Genomic DNA, 24,399 nt, shown 5'->3' with positions numbered 1-24,399 from the left:
CATCTCACGTTGTGCTTTGGGAAGCTTCCCCCTAGCCAGGGGGCGGCATTGCATTAGTCCCTCTCAGAAGCCCCTCTTCATCGGAGCGGTTCTAGACTCGGCGCAGTTTCGGGTTTATCCTCCCGAACAGAGGGGTCGGGATATTCAGGCTCTGATTCTGAACTTTTAGCCTTTATCCCGAGTCTCGGTCAGGTTGATGCTACGGCTTCTGGGGCTGATGGCCTCCTGCATCCTTCTGGTGCATCACGCCCGGTGGCAGATGCGTGCTCTGCAGTGGGACCTGAAGTTTCAGTGGGCCCAGCATCAGGGCAACTTGTCCGACCATGTCTTGATCTCGGAGGGCACTGCAAGACAGTTGCAGTGGTGGCTCACGGATCGCGATTGGGTCAGTGGCAGATCCCTCTCCCTACCCCACCCGGAGCACGTGGTTGTGACTGACGCGTCCCTCCAGGGTTGGGGAGGCCAAATGGGAGAGGCGGAGATCAGAGGCCTCTGGTCTCTGGCGGAGTCCCGGCTCCACATCAACCTTTTGGAGCTGCGGGCGATCCGACTAGCACTGAAGGCATTCCTCCCCTCTGTCCAGGGGAGTATAGTGCAGGTGTTCACGGACAACACCACCGCCATGTGGTACTGCAACAAACCGGGCAGGGTGGGGTCGTGGACCCTATGCCAGGAGGCTCTGCGCCTCTGGCAGTGGCTGGAACATCAGGGCGTGACCCTGGTGGTTCAACAGCTGGCAGGTTCTCTGAACGCCAGGGCGGACCAACTCAACCGTCGGTGCATGATGGATCACGAGTGGCGTCTGAACTCTGATGTGTCGCAAGGTCTCTTTCAGCAGTGGGGAGAGCCTTGGTTAGAACTATTCGCCACAGAAGAGCACGCGCAATGTCATCAGTTCTGCGAGTTGGAGTCTCCAAGGCGGCACTCGCTCTGAGACGCTTTTCGTCGCGAGTGGAGTTGTGGTCTATTGTACGCCTTTCCGCCTATACCACTTCTTCCCAGAGTGCTGAAGATCAGGTGCGACCGGGCCCAGGTTATCCTTGCGGCTTCGGACTGGGCACGAAGATACTGGTATCCCGAGCTACTCAGCATGTCAGTCGATCTCCCGATTCATCTGCCTCTTCGGGAGGACCTTCTGTCGCAGCAGCAGGGGACGATCCTCCACCTGAACCTGTCCAGTCTCCATCTACAAGCTTGGCGATTGAGCGGCGACAGTTGAGGCCATTTGACTTGCCTCCCGAAGTCTGTAATGTCATTCTGGCAGCCAGGCGTCCCTCCACAAAGTCGGTATACGCCTGCAGGTGGAACAGATTTGTGGCATGGTGCACAGCAAAGGCTGTGGATCCACTCTCTGCACCCCTTTCTGAGGTTCTCCTCTTCCTTCTTTCTCTTGCCTAGCAGGGCTCTGCTCTGGGCACTATCAAGGGGTACCTTTCTGCCCTTTCCGCCTTCTTAAGGCTACCTGATCAGCCTTCCTTGTTCAAGTCAAGTGTCACCTACTATCACCCCCCGGGCAGAAACAATGAGTTTGGAGAACAACTCTCTGATAGCACAAGACGCATTCGGCGATTCCAAAAACTTAATTCTTGGTGATCTGAATCTCCGATGGAACAAGACTCATAATCCTCTAATCAGATCGCTATCCAGCCTCCTTGATAACAACCACCTTACCCAACACTGTACTGAAGAGACTCACTACAAAGGAGCCACATTGGATGCCATCATTGCACATAAGAATTCAATCACAGTCAACCACATACTTCCCGTTGACTGGTCAGATCACCATATGATCTTATTTCATATCAACCACCCCATCATCTCTCTCAAACCCCCGCAAGACCCCCCTCAATGGTCGAGAAACCTCTCCCAAGTACCCCTAGATATCCTGGAAGATCAGTTAAGTTCACTTCTTCCGGACAACAACTCACACCTCTCGACCAATGATCTCACCGACCACTATAATTCTGAGCTAGTCTCCATTCTCGACAAACTAGCGCCTCTAAAGCTCAAAAGAAGCCAAGCCACTCCATCCAGAACCTGGTTCAACGCTGACCTCAATGCAGAAAGAAGAAACCTTAGAGCCAAGGAAAGAAAGTGGAGAAACAACCCAACGACCATTCTTCGCCTCCAACTAAAATCAGCCCGCAGGAAGTAAACCAATCATATAAAAAACAAGAAATCCAGCTTCTTCCGCGAGGCACTGGTTAAAGCCAAAAACAGACCGAAGGATCTCTACAACATAATCAGAAAGCAAACATCCAAGCCTTTGTCCACACCCCCACAGGCGCCCAAAGAGCTATGCGATAACTTCGCCAACTTCTTTAACGATAAGGTCCTAAAAATCGAACTATCTCTTGACATCAACAACTCACACCTCAAGAAGAGCAGCCCGGCTATCTCACAGGCCCTCCCCTCCGGCCCCTCTCTCTCCCCCTGGCTCAGCTGTCGCCCCGTCCTGGAAACAGAGATAATCTCGCTGATCTCGACCTCCAAACCATCAGCCCCCATCTCGGACCCCATCCCTCCCTTACTAATTAAAAAAATGAAGCTCACCTTAGCACCAATCTGGGGCAAAATCATAAACAGCTCCTTAAAAAGCGGAAAGGTCCCCGATTGCCTAAAATGGGGCAAGTCACCCCTCTGCTGAAAAAACCCGGTCTTGACTCAACTGACTTGAACAATTTCAGACCGATATCTAACCTCCCTTTGCTCTCTAAAACACTTGAAAGCTGCATACTCCTGCAATTGACACAACATTTGGACAACTCTAATCTCCTGGACCCCCTCCAATCTGGTTTCAGACAAGGCCGCAGCACAGAAACCGCGATGCTTAACATCATTGATGATATTCATGGATCTCTCGCCGCAGACAAATGCTGCCTCCTCATTCTCCTCGATCTCTCCGCAGCTTTCGACACGGTGGATCATAAGCTCCTCATCAGGGCTCTTCAAGAAAGAGCTGGCCTTGGTGAGGTAGTTCTCAAGTGGTTTTCCTCCTTTCTACACAACCGCACGCAAATAATAAAAATCAAGAACTTCACCTCCGAAACCCAGCTAGTCAACAAGGATGTCCCCCAAGGCTCAGTACTGTCTCCGCAGCTCTTCAACATTTATATGGAACCGCTCGCCAAGCTACTCCGGAAAGCCAACATCCGCTTCCACCTCTATGCGGATGACACACAGATTTATCTGGAAACCTCCTCTCTTAATGACATCCTCAGACTAAATGACGTCCTTAATGATGTCCAAGAATGGCTGACAAATAACCACTTGAAACTCAATCCCGACAAGACCGAGACACTCCTAATCTCGAACAAAGAAGACAACCCTCAAATCACCGAGTGGCTAAAGTCAATCGATGCGCTTAAAGGGAATCTCACGCTAGCTGACTCCGTAAAATCTCTCGGCTTCACCCTAGACCCCAAACTTACCTTAACAAATCACATAAAGAACTCGGCGAAAACTGCATTCTTTAACCTCAGACTTTTGAACAAAATCAAACCCTACATTCCCAACAAGGACCTCAAATTAGCCACGCAATCTCTAGTACTATCAAGATTGGATTATGGGAACTCAATCCTAACAGGCATCCCTAAAGCACACCTGGCACCACTAAAAACAACACTACATGCGGCAGCAAGAATGATCACCGGCTTCAAAAAATCTGACCACATCTCCCCGGCACTCAAAGAACTCAAGTGGCTCCCAGTTGAAAAGCGTAGCACCTTCAGAACGGCTTGCCTAACCCACAAAGCCCTCCATACCGGCAAACCGGAATACCTGGCAAACAAGCTCAAAAAAGCAGGTCAAGTCAGAAATCTGAGAAGCTCTAACTCCCTGCTGCTCATCCTACCTAAAACCAGAAAGAAGAAAACTGCGGTCTGCTCTTTCACAGGAAACGCCGCCAAAATATGGAACTCCATCCCCCCCCGCACATCAGAACCACTCCGTCCTATGTGGAATTCAAGAGCCAACTCAAATCCTTGTTCCTTATCCGTTCCCATGGCTGCGGTTAATTCGGATGAGCAAGCATCCCCAGAACTATGTGGCGACGCTGAATCCTGTTACCAACTCCTTCTATATTGTCACTCGTTGACTGCTATTACTTTGTTCGAGGCATGTGGGCTGCTAAATTCATATCTTTTGCATAGATCGCCGCCTAGTTTTGGGTCCGGATGATCGCACATTGTTGTCCTGGAAGAGTCTTCGAAGTATCCTGAGATAGGTGGCTCCTCCCCTGGACTACAGTGCGCATGGGCATCGGCTCCATCCCCAGATTGTTTTTTTCCGCCATTGGGTTCGGATGCGGTCTCGACGTCTCTCTGTCGGACCCGAGAAAAAACTTACTCTTTAAGGCCAAAAGGCCTTCGTTACGTCGGTATTGTTTTGCGTACGGTCTCGAGTTTCTCCCGTCTCTTTGAGTCGGAATCGGCGGAGTCGAATTTACTCTCCGGAAATCGAGGCCTCCTCATCACAGCAAGACCACGACTTTTCAACATGGACCGGAGCCCCTTTAAATACTGTCCCGTCTGTGGGTCCAAGTACCCACATATAGACGTACACCCGGTCTGTAATAAGTGCCTCTCGCCAGACCATAACGAGGAGAACTGCATGGCCTGCTCCAGGTTCAGGTCAAAGAAGACGCTCAAGCTTCGGCGCGCAGTGCGCCTTGAGGCCCAGCGAGCGGCCCCAGCCCCCGACAACATCTTCGACGACCAGGAAGAGGAGAGCCTACGCCATCCTCTTCAGATCTCACCGCCCGCGTCGGAGGTCGGAGCCGATCATCCCGAAGAGGGCGACGGGGTCTTGGACCTAGACCTCCAATACGTCGACGAGGTAGGGGACGACGAAGAAGTTTATGGGGCCGCGGAAGATAGCTCAGGGGATGAGCTATGCCCCGAAAGTTACACAGATCAGTCTCAGGTCACGGGTTCGCCACTCGGCCTTACACAAGACCCTGCACCGCAAGCCACGGCCCCGCCTTCAGGCCCGGCCACGGACATATCTGCGGCGGCTACAAAGACCATATCGAAACCGAAACCTTTGGTATCCACGGCACCTAAAATGGCCGACGCAAAATCGAAACCGAAACTGCCGGATTCGAGTGCACCTAAGATGGCGGACGTTCCATCCGAAGCGCAACAGCCTACTACATCATCGGCTCCGTTGACCTCCGGGCCACAGAAGTCGAAGAAGACTGCCGACTCGACAGTACCGAAGTCATCGGTGGGGGACGCCACCTCTAAGAAGGTCATCCGTCAGGGGTCGACCGGGTCGGCTCCAACAAAGTCCGCTAAAGTCGTTGACAAACATCCGGTGCCGACAGGGGCACCGTTGAAGGAGTCTGCAAAGTCCCTCGCATCCAAGAGCGGAGGTTCTACTCATAAGTCCAAGGACTCCGTGTCTAAGGCGGCATCGACGTCCAAGCCTCCTAAGGAACCACAGAACGTCGGAGTACATGGACCATTGGCGACCTCCTCGTCGGCGCCAGGTGCCTTAGTGAGTGGCGTATCTCACATCGCAGGCTCACTGCAGAGAATTCGTGAGAAGGCCTTGGCGCCGTCGGCTCCCGCGCCGGCGCCACCGAAGCCGATTGACGTACCTACGAAGCCTGCTGCCAAGCTTCTATACATTCTGCCCCCAAAGGAGACTCCCAAAGCCTTCGCGCCAAGGCCGGCGCAGAAGACATCAGACTCTTCAACGTCAGGTGTGATTTCGGGTCGACAAAACGACTCAGGGGACGATTCTGAGTGTTACATCGACGCGGACACGGGCAAGTTGACCCTTTATAAGCGGAAAATCACTTCCCAACCAGTGGATTCCTATGTCATTCCACTTAAGAAGAAGAGGCTTGCACAGGACATTCCTAGCCTAGTTGACCCTCTCCTGCCTCCGCCTAGGAGGAGTCCAACACCTTCCCCTGACCACTCTGGGGGAGAGGAAGGGGAACAAGATGACCAGTACAATTTCCCCATCAATGACCCTGATGCACAACAGGATTCATATGATGACACAGGTGACCAGGGACACCAGCAGTTGGGGCAGGACCCACAGTTTTTCAGTGCACGTGCATCACAACAGAGGATGCTGTAGGATTTCATGCACTTATTGAACGGGCAGCTGCTAATCATGACGTCGACATGCATGCTGACCCAGTGGAGGAGGATTTTCTATTTGACACTTTTTCTGTCTCTGAACGAACAGTAAAAACACTTCCTATGCTCAAGGGTGTCCTTAAACATGCTGCGGAGATCTTTAAGGAGCCAACTAGAGCGAGAGTGGTCAACCCACGCATCGAGAAGAAATACAGACCAGCACCTGCAGACCCAGCATATATTCGGGGACAGTTGCCTCTTGACTCTCTTGTGGTCGCCAATGCCCGCAAACGTGCGAACTCTCAGACGACGGGTGAAGCTCCTCCCCCAGACAAGGAGTCTAAAGTGCTTGAGGCAGGGGGCAAAAGAGTAGCTGCGCAAGCTGCAAATTTCTGGCGCATAGCCAACACACAGGGGCTATTGGCACGTTACGACAGGGCGCATTACGACACCCTAGAGCAACTTGTTCAACACCTGCCTACGCAGTTTCAGGAGGGTGCTAAACTGCTTATAGAAGAGGGAAAACTCATCTCCAACGCAGCGATAAAGTGTGCACTTGATGCAGCGGACACAGCAGCTAGGGCAGTTAACACTAGCATTATGCTAAGGCGACAAGCGTGGCTACGCATATCAGGGTTTAAACCAGACATTCAAACGACCATACTAAACCAGCACGTCAATCCTGATAGATTGTTTGGTCCTGATGTTGACACCACCCTCGAAAAAATTAAAAAAGACAACGAAATAGCGAAGTCTATGGGGGCCCTTCAGTCACAACAGTTCCGGGGGAACACTTTTCGTCGCTCATGTGCACGTGGTGTTACCCGAGGACACATGGGTCAACAATCACAGTTCACTAAGGGTGGAGCACAGTCCTCGTACCCCCAGCAGAATAAGGGGGGTTATCGAGGATCAGCACCAGGGGACGTGGCAGAGGCAACAACAACTCCCGTTACTCTGCCCCAAACAAACAGTGACTCTCTGTCACTGCCCCCCGACCATTTAACACCTGTCGGGGGGAGACTCCAGCAGTTCCTGCCAGTCTGGACAAACATCACCACAGACAGGTGGGTGCGGCAACTTATTCAGTACGGTTATTGTCTAGAGTTAACGTCCACTCCACCCAACATTCCACCAAGGCAACGGCCTATGTCCGCAGAGCACTTGCACTTATTGCAGCAAGAAGTAGTGGTGATGCTGCAGAAAGGCGCAATCGAGCTCGTGCCTGTGGAAGAGGAAGGCACAGGAGTCTATTCCCTGTACTTCCTTATTCCAAAGAAGGACGGATCCCTCAGACCCATACTGGATCTGCGCCCCCTCAACCTGTATATTCTGTCAGAACATTTCCATATGCTTACACTGCAACAGATTCTTCCCTTGCTGAACCAAGGGGACTTCCTAGCAACCTTAGACCTCAAGGATGCTTATTTCCACATACCACTACACCCGTCCCACAGAAAGTATCTCAGGTTCACCATCCAAGGCAGGCATTATCAGTTCAAAGTCCTACCCTTCGGAGTGACTACCGCCCCCAGAGTGTTTACCAAGTGTCTGGCGACGGTAGCGGCGCATCTCAGGAGGCAGAACATACATGTCTACCCCTACCTGGACGACTGGCTCGTTCAAGCGAAGTCGGAACACCAGTGCACCGCGGACATGTCGACCACCATTCACCTCCTTCACAGCCTGGGCTTCTCGCTGAACTACCCAAAATCGCACCTTCAACCAGCACATGTGCGGCAGTTTCTGGGTGCAACAATCAATACCCTGACTGCTATGGCTCAGCCAAACAAGGTCAGAATAGACAGCATCCAGTCTCTGATCCAAAAGTTCAGACCGCAACACTCCCTTCCAGCGAGAGTGTTCATGCAGTTGGTAGGCATGATGGCCTCCTGCATCTTCATATTCCCGCACGCGAGGTTGCACATGCGCCCGCTCCAAGAATGTTTAGCGAATCAGTGGACACAGGCTCGGGGACAACTGACAGACCTAGTGTTGGTTACCGGTCGGGCATACAACTCTCTGCATTGGTGGAATCCACACAACCTTTGCAAGGGCCGACCGTTCCAGGAGCCAGTGCCACAGATTATCTTGACAACGGACGCATCTCTCCACGGCTGGGGAGCTCATGTGCTCAATTACACTGTGCAGGGACTATGGACGACGCAGCAACAGAAGATGCACATCAACTATCTAGAACTGATGGCAATCTTCATGGCGCTCAAGTCCTTCAATGTACATCTGTGCAACAAGGTAGTGTTAGTCCGGACGGACAACATGACAGCGATGTACTACATTCAAAAGCAGGGAGGCACCCACTCGCCACAGCTGTCTCATCTGGCTCAGGGCATGTGGAAGTGGGCCATTCAGAGGAACATTTTCCTCATGGCAGAACACCTCCCGGGCAAGGACAATCAGATAGCGGATCTGCTCAGCAGATACAGCCATCAAATGCACGAGTGGGAGTTACACCCATCAGTACTCCACCCATACTTCCAGCAGTGGGGGCAACCAGAGATAGACCTGTTTGCCACAAGGGAAAACGCAAAATGCCAACACTTTGCCGCCAGGTTCCCTCACCCACAGTCGCAGGGGAATGCGATATGGATGAACTGGTCAGGCAAATTTGCGTACGCTTTTCCCCCAGCACCTCTCATACCGCTGGTGGCAAGAAAGCTACGGCAGCACTCGCTGACACTCATCCTAGTTGCTCCAACGTGGGCACGCCAACCATGGTACACCACGTTTCTAGAACTCTCAGTGGTGCCGCATCAAAGGCTGCGGCTAACACCCAGGCTCTTGACGCAGAACCATGGCGACATTCAGCATCCAGATCCGCAACAGCTCACCCTGGCGATCTGGCTCCTGAAGTCCTAGAGTTTGGCTACCTTCACTTACCTCCAGAATGCATGGACATCATCAAAGAGGCAAGAAAGCCCACTACCAGAGCATGCTATGCCGCTAAATGGAAGCGTTTCATCATTCACTGTACAGCCAATAACATAAACCCGCTAGATGCATCTATACCTAACATCATCTGCTATCTGTTACATCTTTACAAGTGCAATCTAGCGTACGCTTCCATTCGGATACATCTATCCGCCATAGCGGCTTATCTTCAGAACAGGCAGCATCTCTCTGTCTTCAGGGTGCCTGCCATTAAAGCCTTCCTAGAGGGTCTGAAACGAGTCATTCCCCCAAGGACACCACCAGCTCCGGTGTGGAACCTCAATGTGGTCCTCACCAGGCTGATGGGCCCACCTTTTGAGCCACTGCACTCGTGTGAACTACAATTCCTCACATGGAAAGTGGCTTTTCTGATTGCTATTACGTCACTGAGACGTGTCAGTGAGCTGCAAGCGCTCACAATCCAAGAGCCATTCATACAGATTCATCCAAATAGGGTAGTACTACGCACTAACCCCAAATTCCTTCCGAAGGTGGTGTCACAGTTTCATCTCAACCAAACTATTGACCTGCCCGCATTCTTTCAAAACCCACAAACAGTAGCGGAAAGAATGCTCCATACATTGGATGTTAGGAGAGCGTTGATGTACTACATTGACAGAACACAACACTTTAGGAAAACAAAACAACTTTTTGTTGCCTTCTCACCACAGCACAAAGGCAACCCTATTTCCAAAGCAGGCATAGCCAGGTGGATTGTTAAGTGCATTCAAATCTGTTATCAAAAAGCAAAGCGTATTTTAACAATACCCCCAAGAGCGCACTCCACACGCAAATTGGGGGCATCCATGGCTTTCCTGGGGAACATTCCTTTAGAAGACATTTGCAGAGCAGCCACGTGGGTTACACCACATACCTTTACCAAACACTACTGTGTTGATGTGCATTCCAAGCAGCAAGCTGCTGTAGGACAGGCTGTTCTCAAGACACACTTTCAGGTTTCTGCAGCTGGCACGGGCAACCGCCGCTAATGGAGGGACTGCTATGTATTCTATGCAAAAGATATGAATTTAGCAGCCCACATGCCTCGAACTGAATATGCTACTTACCAGTATGCATCTGTTCTTGGCATGTAGGGCTGCTAACATTCATATCGCCCACCCTCCTCCCCGGTGCCTGTCGCAGCTGCAGATATACTCTTGTATTTCAATCATTAGCATGGACATCCTTTACACTTTTCACTCCATCTTCTGCCACAATGGCTAAAAACAATCTGGGGATGGAGCTGATGCCCATGCGCACTGTAGTCCAGGGGAGGAGCCACCTATCTCAGGATACTTCGAAGACTCTTCCAGGACAACAATGTGCGATCATCCGGACCCAACACTAGGCGGCGATCTATGCAAAAGATATGAATGTTAGCAGCCCTACATGCCAAGAACAGATGCATACTGGTAAGTAGCATATTCATTATATGTCACGTTGTTCACTTGTCAGTCTCTAACTGTAAAGCGCTCTGTTACCTTCGGGTCTTGCCAGCGCTGTAGAAAACTTCTAAATAAATAAATAAGTCCCCGATTGTAAATAGGTTTTTGAAGGGTATCACACACGTTTCCTCCTGTTCCTTTCGTGATGCCCCAGTGGGACTTGAATCTTGTCCTTACTTACCTGATGTGTGCTCCCTTTGAGCCGCTCCATATCTGTCCTCTCCGTCTTCTTACTTGGAAGACTGCTTTCCTGGTTGCCATCACCACTGCCAGGAGAGTGAGTGAACTCCAGGCTCTTTCTTCTACACCTCCTTTCCTCTCTGTCCATCCGGACAAGGTTATGTTGCGGACGAGACCTTCTTTCCTGCCCAAGGTTGTCACGGCCTTCCACATCAGGCAGTCCATTACCTTGCCAACCTTCTTTCCGCCTCCGCATCCCTCGAAAGAGGAAGAGAGGCTCCACGTCTGGACCTAAAACGTGCGCTCTCTTACTATCTGGATCGCACACACCAGTTCCGGGTCGATCACCAACTCTTTGTTGGTTACGTGGGCGCTAAGAAGGGAAAGGTGGGCACAATCGGACCGTCTCACGGTGGATCATTTTGTGTATCCAGGCGTGTTACTCCTTGGCTAAGAAGGAGCCCCCTGTTGGACGAAGGGCTCATTTCACTTGGGCCACGGCGACTACCACTGCCCTGGGCCGAGGAGTGCCCTTGCAGGAAATTTGCCAGGCAGCTACGTGGGCCTCGCTGCACACGTTTGCAAGACACTATTGCCTGGACAGCCAAGTCCGGAGGGATGGCTTCTTTGGCCCATCCGTCCTCCAGGACTTTCTGGTGTGATTATTGGTTCGCAGACCCACCACCGGGGTTGGTATTGACTGGGTGTGAGAAGTTGGCCTGATACATGATGCTCACTAGTTCTAGTGATCACCTTGTATCAGTCAAACAACCCTGATGGTGATTGGTTGTAAGTCAACCTTATAGACCAGCTATCCTAATGGTAGCATGGACAAAGCAGTCTTAGGCTAAACTCTTTTGGCATGTGAAGCCAGCTGTTTTACCACAATATAACCCCTTGAATACCAGATGAAAGGACACCACACAGGTTGTTATGAAAATAAACAGTATATTTATTAATAACAAACACCTCTGAACTCTTTGAGGTCAGAGGGCTAAGCACATGACAATCTCTTAGGAAAAATACGATAAGTTGCACAAAATTACAATGGTGCCCTAGAGGCACGACAAACCATATACTAAGTAAGTGGAATGTGAAAGTCGATAGAAGGAATGGAGCTGTCCAGAGGCTGGAGGTTCACTAGGACTACGCTATCTTCAATATAATAGGAGGCCCACGGGACGCGTGTGCAGAGTGTGAACTCACACGCGAGATGCGTAACAACGTCTATGGACAGTACAGTTCAAGTAAAAGGTGAGTACGGACAATCCTGACTAGGTAGGACTAAAACGACTGTGGAACTGGACACTAGGACAGTTAAACTACCCTTGAGCACCAAAATGCTCTCGTTACCTCACCCACGGGCTGCGGGTGCATAGGTGTCAAAGTGTGTCGGGTTCTCGCGTTGAAGTCTATGGAGCCTGGAGGAAAAGATGCTGCAGGCGACCAGGAGGAAGATGTCCGGTGCGATCCAAGGGTGGATCGGTGAAGAAGAGGACCTGAAAGCAGAGGGACAGTGTTCAAAGTCACTAGCCAGTGACCCGTGTGGAACCAGGAAGGAACCAGATGCTGTCGTCGCGATCAGGTGAAGAGTGGACGCTTGTCTCTGCAGCCACGTGGACCAGGAGTTGTCTTCGACGACCAGGATGGAGGCACGAGCTGTCCCACGCAGGCTCTCGCTGTCGGCGGTGTTGGATCCGGAATCGGCGTCAAAAGGCCTTGGCAAAGGCAACCCACGCGGTGAGTGGAAACGGCGTCTGGAGTGGACCAGGAGGGTCTGGGGTGCTCCTCTTTTGGAAGGGAGCAAGGGCCAGTCTGGAGCAACCAGACCAGCAGTGAAGATTTCAAAGTTCGTCGTCTAGGAGGCCACGAGCCAGCCGGCAAGTGACCAGACAACGCGTCAAGCAGCAAACAAGCAGAAGGGCCCCACGCAGATCTCGTGGATGCTGAAGGGCTGGTCTTCGATGCAGGAGCTGCTCGGGGCTAGGGCTTCTCAGTCCCCCAAGCACTTGGTCGAGTTTACCTCCGGAGTCGTGCTGGAAGCGAAGTGCAGGTTCTTTCAAGATGGCCGGTCCCACGTGTCTCATCGCACCCACGGATCTCAGCTGTGCTGCAGATGTAGGTAGAGGTCGGAGAGGTCTAGAAGTCCGGGTCTCGGGCTCTGAAGTCTGGATCCTCGAGGGAAGACGACAAAGTGAAGCCGCTGGACGCTTGATGGTGCCTGCTTCTGCAGGGTGGACACTCCTTGCCCACAAGGGAGATTTCTTCAGTCTTCTGTGTAGAAAGTCGAAGTCCAGAGTTTCTTCTTGTAGAGTTTCAGTTCGGGATTAATCTAATTTGGAATGGGACCAGCTCCTACCTTTATTCTCCTAAAGGGGCTGCACTACTGACTAGGTCCCTCCCCTGGGTGGGACCAGGAATGGGGGTGGTTACACCCCCTATCCTTTGTCCGGTTTCGTGCCAGAGTTGGGGCAGGGATGCCCCAGCAACTGGTTTGAACCGGTGTATGCACAGGACACCTTGTGTGCCCCGGGCATGTCTCATTCCTTTCAGGCCTGTCCTACCCAATACACAAAATCCTGTCTGGGGTGGTGCTAGCACCTCCCAAGGCAGGAAACCCTTTGTCCAAGCCTCCCTCGCTGGATGGACTCCCAGCAGCAGGAGGTCAGACTTGTGTCTGTGGTGGCAGCATCCATTTTGTGATGCCAAGGCTCGAGTTAACTTTAACCGGGGTTCTCAGTTACATACATGTCGTGTCCCTCTAGAAGGGTAGTATTCCAATTCGTACGACACCTTACTCGACATGTTTTGATAATGCTATACCAAAGTTAGCATTTAACCGCGAGGATTATAATGCACTTAAGAGTATATGGTATAGCGTTATCATGGAACAGCTATTAGGACTTGGTTCCGCAAGCTGCAGACGGGCTCAGCTCATGCCAGAGCACCATCTCACATAATTCCAAGCACTCTGCCTTCAGGATTGATTAGGCCTGCCATAGGAGTGGCTGATAGGAATATATGTGTCCATTTTAGGGTTAGATATAGGTATACTATATCTACAGCAAAGGGTGATTACACCACCTTGCCCCAGCTGTCGTGCAGCCAGTTGTGTCTGTTTAGATGGCCAGCCAGGGTGGCATAATACATGCTTCAGCCCCTGGTAGGCCCTGGGTACACTTATGCCCTGGATACCTAAGGTACACTGTACAGGGACTGATAAAGTGGCCCAGTACCAATTGATAAATGCACCTAAGGTACATGGTTGTCAATTTAGGGAGAGAACAGCTAGGCTGTGGGTCTGATTAGCAGGCCCACAGCCAGGGAAAGTCGTAAACCAGTGAAGCAAAAATCTGGGGTGACCATAGGATTGCAGACCCCACTCTCCTACACTGGGTATCTATTCTAAGGTAAGGAATCTATCACTAACGTGTCTCTTTCAGATGCACAAGTTACTACTTGTGTAACGATATATCTGTAAGAGACATTAGTTAGTGATAGATTCCTTACCGACCCACCCATCCTCCCCGTTCTGCGAACCGATATCTCGGGTTAAGGTCATCCCCTTTCTGGGCCCTAGTTTCATGGCACCAGTGTTGGTTCTATCATGGACCTGCGTATCTGGCGCAGAAAAGCTGTGTATCAGAACTGACATCAGCGCGCATGGGCGGCGTCTAAGTACTCCGATGACGTCATTCCGGCGCCAACGACACCGACGACGGACGCGGAGCCGCGGACAACGCCTGCCGGCACGCAGGGGTATTGCCACGCAAAATTTTCCGGATCCAGTCTGACGCCTGGGGATATTCTAAGGTAAGGAATCTATCACTAACCAATGTCTCTTACAGATATATCGTTACACAAGTAGTAACTTTTGCTTTAGGGATGTAATATTGCATTCACTTGAGCCCCAAACTGCCATCTTCACATAGAACCTTTTCAAGAGAAGTCCCAAATGCAATAGGTGCACATCCAAGGTTCATTTGATGATCTTTTTACAATAACATGTAAAATCTGAAAGAAACAGTTAGTTATAGGTTCCTTACCCTAGAATTACCCCCAGGCGTCAGACTGGATCCGGATAGTTTTTTCATCAGCAGTACCTCTGCGCGTCGGAAGGTGGTGTCTGTCGACTCAGTGTCCGTCGTTGGCGTCGTGATCTCTGGGATGACGTTGCCGTCGCTACTTAGACGCCGCCCTTGCGCGCTGACGTCCGTTCTGTACATAACTTTCCTCACCAGAAACGCAGAGCCATGCAAGACGCTGACAACTGGTGCACAAAACTAGGGCCCTAAAAAGATGTCCTTAACCCTAGAATTCAGTTCGCAGAACGGGGAGGAAGGGTGGGGAGGTAAGGAATCTATAACTAACCTATGTTTCTTACAGATATATAGTTACCGAAGGTAAGTAACTTGTTCATCTGAAAGAAACAATTAGTTATCGATTCCTTACCTTAGAATAGATACCCCAGCAATACCAACCCCGGAGGTGTCTGCAAACCAAGATCATGCCAGAAAATCCTGGAGAACAGGACGGCCAATAAAGCGGTCTCTCCAGACTTGGCTGTCTAGGCAGTAGTGTTTCGTAAACGTGTGCAGCGATGCCAATGTAGCCGCATGACTGATGTTGTGCAGAGGAACTCCTCGTCCCAAAGCAGTAGTGGCTGCCGTCGCCCTGGTGGAATGGGCGTGTAGCCCCACTGGAGGCTCCTTTTTAGCTAGAGAATAGCAGGCTTTAATACACAAAACGACCCATCTAGACATGGTCCGTCTGTGTACTGCCCGACTTTTATTGGCACCCACGTAGCCAACAAAGAGTTGGTCATCCACTCGGAACTGTTTTGTGCGATCCAGGTAAAAGGAAAGCGCACTTTTTGGGGCCCAACGGTGGAGCCTCCCTTCCTCCTTTAAAGGAAGCGGAGGCGAAAAGAAGGTGTGCAAAGTGATTTGCCCGATGTGAAAGGAGGTGACCACCTTGGGCTGAAGGAGGTGACCACCTTGGACAGAAAGGATGGATACGTTCTTAGGACAACTTTTTCCGGATGTACAGCCAGAAAATGAGGTTTGGATGAAAGAGCCTGGAGCTCGCTCACTCTTCTGGCAGATGTGATTCCTACAAGGAATGTAGTCTCAAGAGTTAAAGGACAATTGTGAAGCGGCTCAAAGGGAGCACACATCAGATAGGTCAAGACCAAATTCAAGTTCCACTGAGGCATTATGAAAGGAATACGAGGAAATAGAGGAGTAATGCCTTTCAAGAAACGATTTACAACTGGGGACTTGAAGAGAGAAGGCTGGGCATGAAGTCTTAGAAAGGCTTAAATGGCCAAGATATTGCCCTGGATAGTGCCCAGAGCAGAGCCCTGCTCGGCCCTAGAAAGGGGGAACAAGAGAACCTCTGAGAGGGGGGCAGGAAAGGGGATCCACAGCCGTTGCGGCGCACCATGCTAGAAATGTGTTCCATCGGCAGGCGTATACCGTTTTAGTGGAGGGACGCCTGGCTGCCAAGATTACATCACAGATTTCCGGAGGCAAGTCAAATGACCTCAACTGCCGCCGCTCAATCTCCTTGCAAGGAGGTGAAGGATGGACAGGTTCGGGTGGAGGACCGTCCCCTGCTGCTGCAACAGAAGATCCTCCCGAAGAGGCAGTCTGATCGGTGTATCAATGCCCATGTTGAGTAGCTCGGATACCAGACTCATCGTGCCTAATCCGGCGCCACAAGAATGACTTGGGCCCGGTCTCGCTTGATCTTTTTCAGCACTCTGGACAGAAGTGGTATAGGCGGAAAGGCGTACAACAGACTGCAACTCCACTTGTGGCGAAAAGCGTCCCCTAGCGAGTGCCGCCTTGGAAATTCCACCGCGCAGAATTGCGCGTTCTCTTCGGTGGCGAATAGCTCTAACCAAGGCTCTCCACTCTGCTGAAAGAAACCTTGACCCACCTCCAAGTGAAGACGCCATTCGCGATCCATCATGCACCTACGACTGAGTTCGTCCACCCAGGCATTCAGAGAACTTGCCATCTGTTGAACCACCAGGGATATTCCCTGATGTTACAGCCATGTCCAGTGGCGGAGGGCCTCTTGACATAGGGTCCACAACTTCACCCCTCCTAGTTTGTTGCAGTACCACATGGCGGTGATCTTGTCCGTGAACACCTGCACTACTGTTCCCCGGACAGAGGGAAGGTATAACTTCAGTGCAAAACGGATCGCTCGCAGCTCCAGAAGGTTGATGTGGAGCCCGGACTCCGCCGGAGACCAGAGGCCTCTGATCCCCGCCTCTCCCATGTGGACGCCACATCCCAGAAGTGATGCGTCTGTCACCGCCGTGAATTCTGGCTGAGGAACGGAGAGGGATCTGTTGTTGACCCAATGCTCGTTCGTGAGCGACCAGTGCAATTGGTGTGCAGTGCCCTCTGCCATCTGGACGCTATCGGACAGATTCACCTGATGTTGTGCTCACTGGAACTTCAAGTCCCACTGCAGAGCCCGCATATGCCACCTGGCATAATCCACAAGCAGGATGCAGGAGGCCATCAGGCCCAGCAGTGGAGGGTCATCCTGACCGAAACCCGGCATAAGGGCTGATAGATCGGAATCATAGCCTGAATATCGTGGACTCCCTGCTCGGGAGGATAGACCCGAAACCGCGTCGTGTGCAGAACTGCTCCGATGAAGAGTAGCTTTTGTGAGGGAATCAGGTGCAACTTCGGCACGTTGACGGAGAACACCAGAGAATGCAAGAGGTCGGCCGTAGTCTGGAGGTGGGATATGACTGCCTTAAACAACCAGTTGTCGAGATAGGAGACTGGAACCCCTGATCTGCGCAGGTGAGCTGCGACCACGGCCATCACTTTCCTGAACACCTGAGGGGGGCTGGTAAGGCCAAAGGGGAACACGGTAAACTGAAAATGCTTGTGGCCTACCATGAACCGCAAATAGTGCTGGTGGTCTGGCAGGACGGGATTTTGAAAATAGGTATCCTGTAGCAAGTCAGAATACGGCCTACACATCAACCTTCTGGAGCTGCGGGCGATCCGTCTTGCACTAAAAGCATTCCTTCCCTCTGTCCAGGGAAGAGTAGTGCAGGTGTTCATGGACAATACCACCGCCATGTGGTACTGCAACAAACAAGGCAGGGTGGGGTCGTGGACCCTATGTCAAGAGGCCCTCCGCCACTGGACATGGCTGGAACATCAGAACATATCCCTGGTGGTTCAGCACCTGGTAGGTTCTCTGAATGTCAAGGCGGACAAACTCAGCTGCAGGTGCATGATGGATCACGAATGGCGCCTTCACGCTGAGGTGGTGCAAGGTTTCTTTCAGCAGTGGGGGTGGTGCAAGGTCTCTTTCAGCAGTGGGGAGAGCATTGGTTAGATCTATTCGCCACCGAAGAAATCGCGCAATGTCAGCAATTCTGCACGTTGGAATTTCCAAGGCGGCACTCGCTAGGCACCGCTTTTTGTCGTGAGTGGAGATGGGGCAGTTGTACGCCTTTCCGCCTATACCACTTCTGCCCAGAGTGCTAAATAAGATCATGCGAGACTGGGCCTAAGTCATTTTTGTGGCGCCTGATTGGGCACGAAGAGTCTGGTATGCCCAGCTACTCAACATGGCTATCGATCCTCTGATCCAACTGCCTCTTCGGGTGGATCTTCTGTCGCAGCAGCAGGGGACTGTCCTCCACCCAAACCTGTCCAGCCTCCAACTCCTTGCGTGGCGATTGATCGGCGGCAGTTGACGTCATTTGACTTCCCTCCTGAAATCTGTGATGTAATCTTGGCAGCCAGGCGTCCCTCCACTAAGACGGTATACGCCTGCTGATGGAACAAATATGTGGCATGGCGCGCAGCAAAGGCTGTGGATCTTCTTTCTGTCCCCCTCTCTGAGGTTCTCTTGTTCCTCCTTTCTTTGGCCTAGCAGGGCTCTGTTCTAGGGCATTACAAAGGGCTATTTCTCAGCCATTTCCGCCTTTCTAAGGCTTTTTGAACAGCCTTCTCTCTTCATGTCCTCAGTTGTAAATTGTTTCTTGGGAGGCATTACTCTCATTTTCTTCCTATGCCTTTCGTAATGCCTCAGTGGAACTTGAATTTGGTCTTGACCTGTCTGATGTGCGCTTCCTTCGAGCCGCTTCACAACTGTCTGTTACATCTTTTGACTCTTAAGAGTGCATTCCTGGTAGCCATCACATCTGTCTGAACAGTGACTGAGCTCCAGGCTCTTTCATCCCAACCTCCTTTTCTGGCTGTACATCCGGACATGGTGGTCCAAAGAACTCGTCCATCCTTTCTGCCCAAGTGGTCACCTCCTTTCACATCAGGCAAACTATCACTTTGCCCACCTTCTTTCTGCCTTCACATCCTTCAAAAGAGGAATAGAGGCTCCACCATCTTGACCCAAAACATACGCTTTCCTTCTATCTGGATCGCACAAAACAGTTCCTGGTGGATGATCAACTCTTTGTAGGCTACGTGGGCGCGCCAAGAAAGGTTGGGCCGTACACAAGTGGACCATCTCTAGATGGGTCGTTTTGTGTCCAAAAGCTTTGTATTCTTTAGCTAAAAAGGAGCCTCCAGTGAGGCTAAGCGCCCATTCCACCCGGGGCGACGGCAGCCACTTCTGCTTTTGGCCGAGGTGTCCCACTGCAGGACATCTGTCAGGCAGCTACTTGGGTATCGCTGCACACGTTTACAAAACACTACTGCCTAGACAGCCAAGACCGGAGAAACGGCTTTTTGGACGTTCTGTTCTCCAGGATTTTCTGGTGTGCTCTTGCTTCGCAGACCGACCTCCAAGGTGGTATTGCTGGGGTATCTATTCTAAGGTAAGGAATCTATAACTAACTGTTTCTTTCAGATGAACACGTTATTTACCTTCAGTAACGATATCTCTGTAAGAAACATAAGTTAGTTAAAGATTCCTTACCACCCCACCCATCCTCCCCGTTCTGTGAACTGATTTCTAGGGCTAAGGACATCCCTTTAGGGTCCTAGTTTTGTGCACCAGTGGTCAGGACCTTGTATGGCTCTGCGTTTCTGGTGCAGAAAGTCATCTGCAGAACAGACGTCAGCACACGAGGGCGGCGTCTAAGTGGCTACCGCGACGTCATCCCAGCATAGGATTACAATAATTAGATTGTGGTTTCTCCAACAGGAATCCTATTCTGTAATGATGATAGCTGCTTTTATAAGTGGTTGCTGAGCACATACGCAACATTTAGCAATCCGTGGCACATTGGCAGTAACCAAAACATAGCTGCACATCTATGTCATAGAGTTAAGGGCTATAGCATTTAGTCTACAGTCCTTCCTGTCAAGTATCATAGAGTATTCAGTACTGATCCGAACAGACAAAACAATTCCAATTATTATAGAGAGAGGAGAACATGGTGTCGTCCCCTGTCCACAGATGCACAAAAGATCTGGGATTGTTCCGTTCGACAACGCATCTGATTAAGTGGCAAACATCTGCTAGAAGTGAACAGTTTGTGGGCTGGCACACTTTGCAGAACATTGAAGAATGTGTTGAGTGGGAGTTCAAGCAAAATTGTTTGAGCAAAATGTTGTATTGTAGTGGCAAACCAAATCTGGACCAGTTTGTGACCGATCACACCCGCACATACAGATATTACGCCAGCAGGTATGCTATGGCGGGTTGTGGAGAATATGTTTTCTATATTGTGGTCAGCTTCCATTGCCTATGCTTTTTCTCCTATTTCCCATAATACCTACAGCGTGGAATAAAATGAAGAGGGCCCTGTGCTGCCTAATACTGGTTGCTCCAAGGTAGCCGAGGTAATATTGTTTCACAGAACTACTGCTTCACTAAGAACATCCATTTCTGCAGCTACCTCTGATAAATCTTTCATCTCGCAACAAATGTCATGGCTTATTCCTGAACCCAGCGCTTACTCCTGACCCACAGCTTACTCCTGAACTCATCTTGGCTTCTGGATACAACGAAGTTCACCTCTTAAACATTCTTGATGAGTGCAAACAAATATTATCCAAAACTGCGGCACTCTGCTTATAAAATATATGGAGCATAATCGAAGTGCATCTGTATTTGGTGCAGTCACCACAGCCTATATCTGTTTTCTACTCCACACCAGATCTAACCTTATTTTTTGGCTTGATCATGCTTAAAAGGCAAGAAACAATTACAATGACCCAAATTGGTTAGCCATGTATCTGACAAGGTCCAATTAGCTGCATTTTTTCACTTTAGAAGGATAGCGGATCAACCTTGTGCCTGGTCCAATAGACTCAAGAAAGAATTTCTTAAAGGAGTTTTAGGGCCTTTCCACCAATGAGAGGTCTAGCATCATCATGGATACCTAATATAGTACGTATTTCAACTTGTTAGAAATACCTTCAAACCAATACACAAAGCAGTTTTAAAATATCTCTTGGAAAGTTGCTTTAATTTTGTCTTAAATTCCACAAGATGAGTAAGTGAAATGCAAGCATTGTCAATGTTGGACAATGCTTCCTTGCAATTTAGTGATGATGGAACCATCATCACTAAATCTGTAATTTTATCCCCAAAGTTCCATCATCCATTTATTTAATTGAAGCAGTGGCTCTTAAAATTGTCTTCAAGAGTGTAGCGTAAAGAGCACTTTATACCCCAGATGTTAAAATATGACTAAAATGCTATTTGGACAAAACTGAGCATTTCAGGAAGTCTGACTAACTACTTGTAGATTATGGTTCTCACAAATAAGGACAGTCTCTCTCTTGCTGGGTGTCTGCGCCATAGTGTACTGTCATAATAATCTGGGTGTCTTTTACAATGTAATGTAACAGTGCCTTCTCCAAGCAGTGTGTCCACATCAACTGCCTTCTTCTCTCCAGTTTCTTTTGCAGACGCCAACTTGGAAGACCAGACACACATTTACTCAGTTGGGTGCTGTTGTGTGGCAATTTAGATTCCATATGAATTTTCCAGAGTCGTGCCCTTATATAGGTACAATTCACATTGCCCTTATATAGGCATATAAATCCAGTCCTTATTTAGGCCTAGTCCATGCAGTCCAGATACAGGCATGGCTACTTCCAACTGTTCATCTACATCACAACGATTTCTTGGAAAACCAGACTCTTAAGCCGTTTGGGACTTCCCTTTGCTTGAATATTGATTTCTCCAAGAACTCATTTATTATGCATGAACAACTATTCCTTAGGGGTTCATTAATGACGTTCACATGCCCGACTTTAAGTCAAAGCTGGCATTCCTAAACACCTTCAAGGTATAAATATACCTTCACTTGCAATAGCAAAGCACGGTGTGGTTCGGTGCAGTTCGACTAGCTCGCTACAGCAAGTGCCGAAGGAAGCCAACTCTCCAGCTGACGCACTGACCAAGAAGCTGTCCTCCTCTGCAGAGAATCCAGCTCCAGTGTTTCTGACTCTCCTTGCGGGGTGTTGGGAAATCGAGTCCGTGAAAGAGATACCAACCTCTCTCATCCTAAGGTATGGAGCTGATTAGAACCTAGAGAAACCTTTGGCGACTCTTGGCAAAAAACTAAACCTATGCTAAAGACCACACTTACTACTTCCCTCGTACTAGACCTAGGTTAGGTACATTGGGGTAGGTGTATTTTAGAAGCACCATTTGAGTATTTTAGCCCGTGTTATTTATGTATGTATTTTTATATGTCATAGCACCAGACAATGCTTTTACAGTATTATTTTACTGTTTACGCTGTACGCATTGTACTTTGCATTCTGTCTAACGGTTGTAGCAGTTCACCTCTTGCATGAGAAAGAAGACTGTTCAATAAAGCCCTTTTTATTGAAACGCCCGTCTCTCTATTGCTATGCAACTCTGTAGAAACGAAGCATGCACGATTGACTGAGTAAAATAGTTATCTATTGTTTCCATGACTCTGAAGATATGTTTCGATTCTTGGGGAAACAAAGTTGTCATGTTTATGCGGTTGTCAGAAACTAATCCCTTCTTGTGTATTCGAGCAAGTTTTTAGTGACTTCTGAGCTAGCTGGCACTTACAATTAAGTTTAGTATACTCGATAGAGACATACTGACCCCAGTCCTAGGTCAAATCTACAGCCTATTGGAATTAGAGGAACTACACTACAGTGCTTCTTTAGGACAGGCGGTTTTGTGTTATCTCATTCATTGTGTTGAGGCCTTTTGAATTTATTTACCCGCCATAAACTTCAAGTCTAGTACTGAAACTTGGGAATCTATGAAAGATCCAATACTGGAGGAGAAAAAGGTTACCTGACTTTAACTGTAGTTCTCCAGGCTTTTGCAGATTCACATGGGATCCATCTTCCTCCTCAGTCCGTGCTCAGTTATTCATTACTTCTCACCCGTGTGCAATAAACCCTTAGGTATGGTGATCTCTGGGGGAAATTGGGGTGCTTTTTGTACTCTTTAAATGATGTGAATCGATTAATAATAAGGCCTTGTTAAGTTTTCCAGGTTGTGTTTAACATTGCGCTGCTCACTCTGTCTATTGTGAGACTCCTATCTTAGTGATGGGGTTGATTCAAGCCTGTGAATCCATGAATGATACTGGATAGCCAAAGTTCTATGTAAGTAAGCTTGGTCTTTCTTTTATTGCATGGCTATTTCAGACTTTATTATATATATCGTTTTTAGACAAGCTCACCCCTAAGAAAACAGGCGATAATTATAATTCGCTAGTGATTGACCAGTATTTATATGTTTGCCTAATATGACCCCTGATTATCTTACTGATGAACTGTGTTCTTATCTCTTTTATTAGCCGGATATCGTAACATTTTCTGATGAAATTATGCCACTTCTTCTGAACTACTTGACGGTCTTGGAACAGTCTCGGTCAGGACACCTCCCTAAGGCATACTATGCACTGGAGAATTTTGTGGAAAATCTAGGTGAGGCTGCCTCTGCATTAAATGGAGGAGAAAGAGAAGCGGGATAAACCCTGGAAAGGCCAAACAAACTTGTGGCACTTTGTCAAACTGTATCCTGGAAGTCATAAGAAGTGAATAGTTTATCCCATGCCCTGATCCAGGAAACGTTTGAAAAAATACTAACAAATATGCTGTTGTTGCAACCAAATTATAATTCTTTAAAGTCGCTAGTTTAGAAAACCACTGACAAACATTTACAAAACATTTTACAGGTAACATTAAAGAAACATATGTAATTTATTGTTTTATATCGCTTAGGCTAGGCCCATGGTACAGGGTGGCAAAGTATGTAAACGTGAACAGATGTGACGGTGCATATTAAGATAGTATCAGACAGGCCTCTAAAAACAAAAAAGCCAAACTTCCCAAAGGTAGCTTGTCAGGTCCTGCAGTGACAGTTAACAACACCAGTTTTTTTTGTTGGCAGTTCCCATTAACAAGATCCATTACCACTGACTGCCTGTCACTGCTTTTTATAAATAACTTTTTATACAAACCTAATGTTTTTCGTAATGCCACTTGATAACTTTTGTATTTGGGAGATGTTCACCAGTGTGTCCTGATTAGATGTGTTGCTGTTTCATTTCAAAATGTCTCACTTTCTTTTTTTATTTTTTTATACATTTTTATTATTTGAAGAAAAACAAGATATCGAGTACAAACATCGGGTATCGTATAACAGAGCACATTGCGGAGGTGAACAGGCAAATAGACTAAAGGGATACACATCAATTAAACGATGACTGAGACGTCAACATTAGCAAATACGTAGCAGGAATAAGGACATAACAATCCACAACC

The 24,399-nt window shown here is 49.2% G+C and overlaps 1 protein-coding gene across 2 annotated transcripts in view; it reads left to right on the top strand.

Annotated features, from left to right (window-relative positions):
• Positions 1–24,399, top strand: part of IPO4 (importin 4) — a 2,629,293-nt gene that overhangs the window by 1,378,257 nt on the left and 1,226,637 nt on the right. For both annotated transcript variants that reach the window (XM_078644926.1, XM_078644927.1), the window contains exon 14: positions 23,430–23,559. In XM_078644926.1, coding sequence (XP_078501052.1) covers positions 23,430–23,559 — 130 coding nt within the window. The remainder of the gene's footprint in view (positions 1–23,429; positions 23,560–24,399) is intronic.

Source organism: Lissotriton helveticus, chromosome 5_1 (genome assembly GCF_964261635.1).
Source record: "Lissotriton helveticus chromosome 5_1, aLisHel1.1, whole genome shotgun sequence".
NCBI lineage: Eukaryota > Metazoa > Chordata > Amphibia > Caudata > Salamandridae > Lissotriton > Lissotriton helveticus.
The sequence above is the reverse complement of the archived record's forward strand: the minus strand, read 5'-3'. Positions and strand labels throughout refer to the sequence as shown.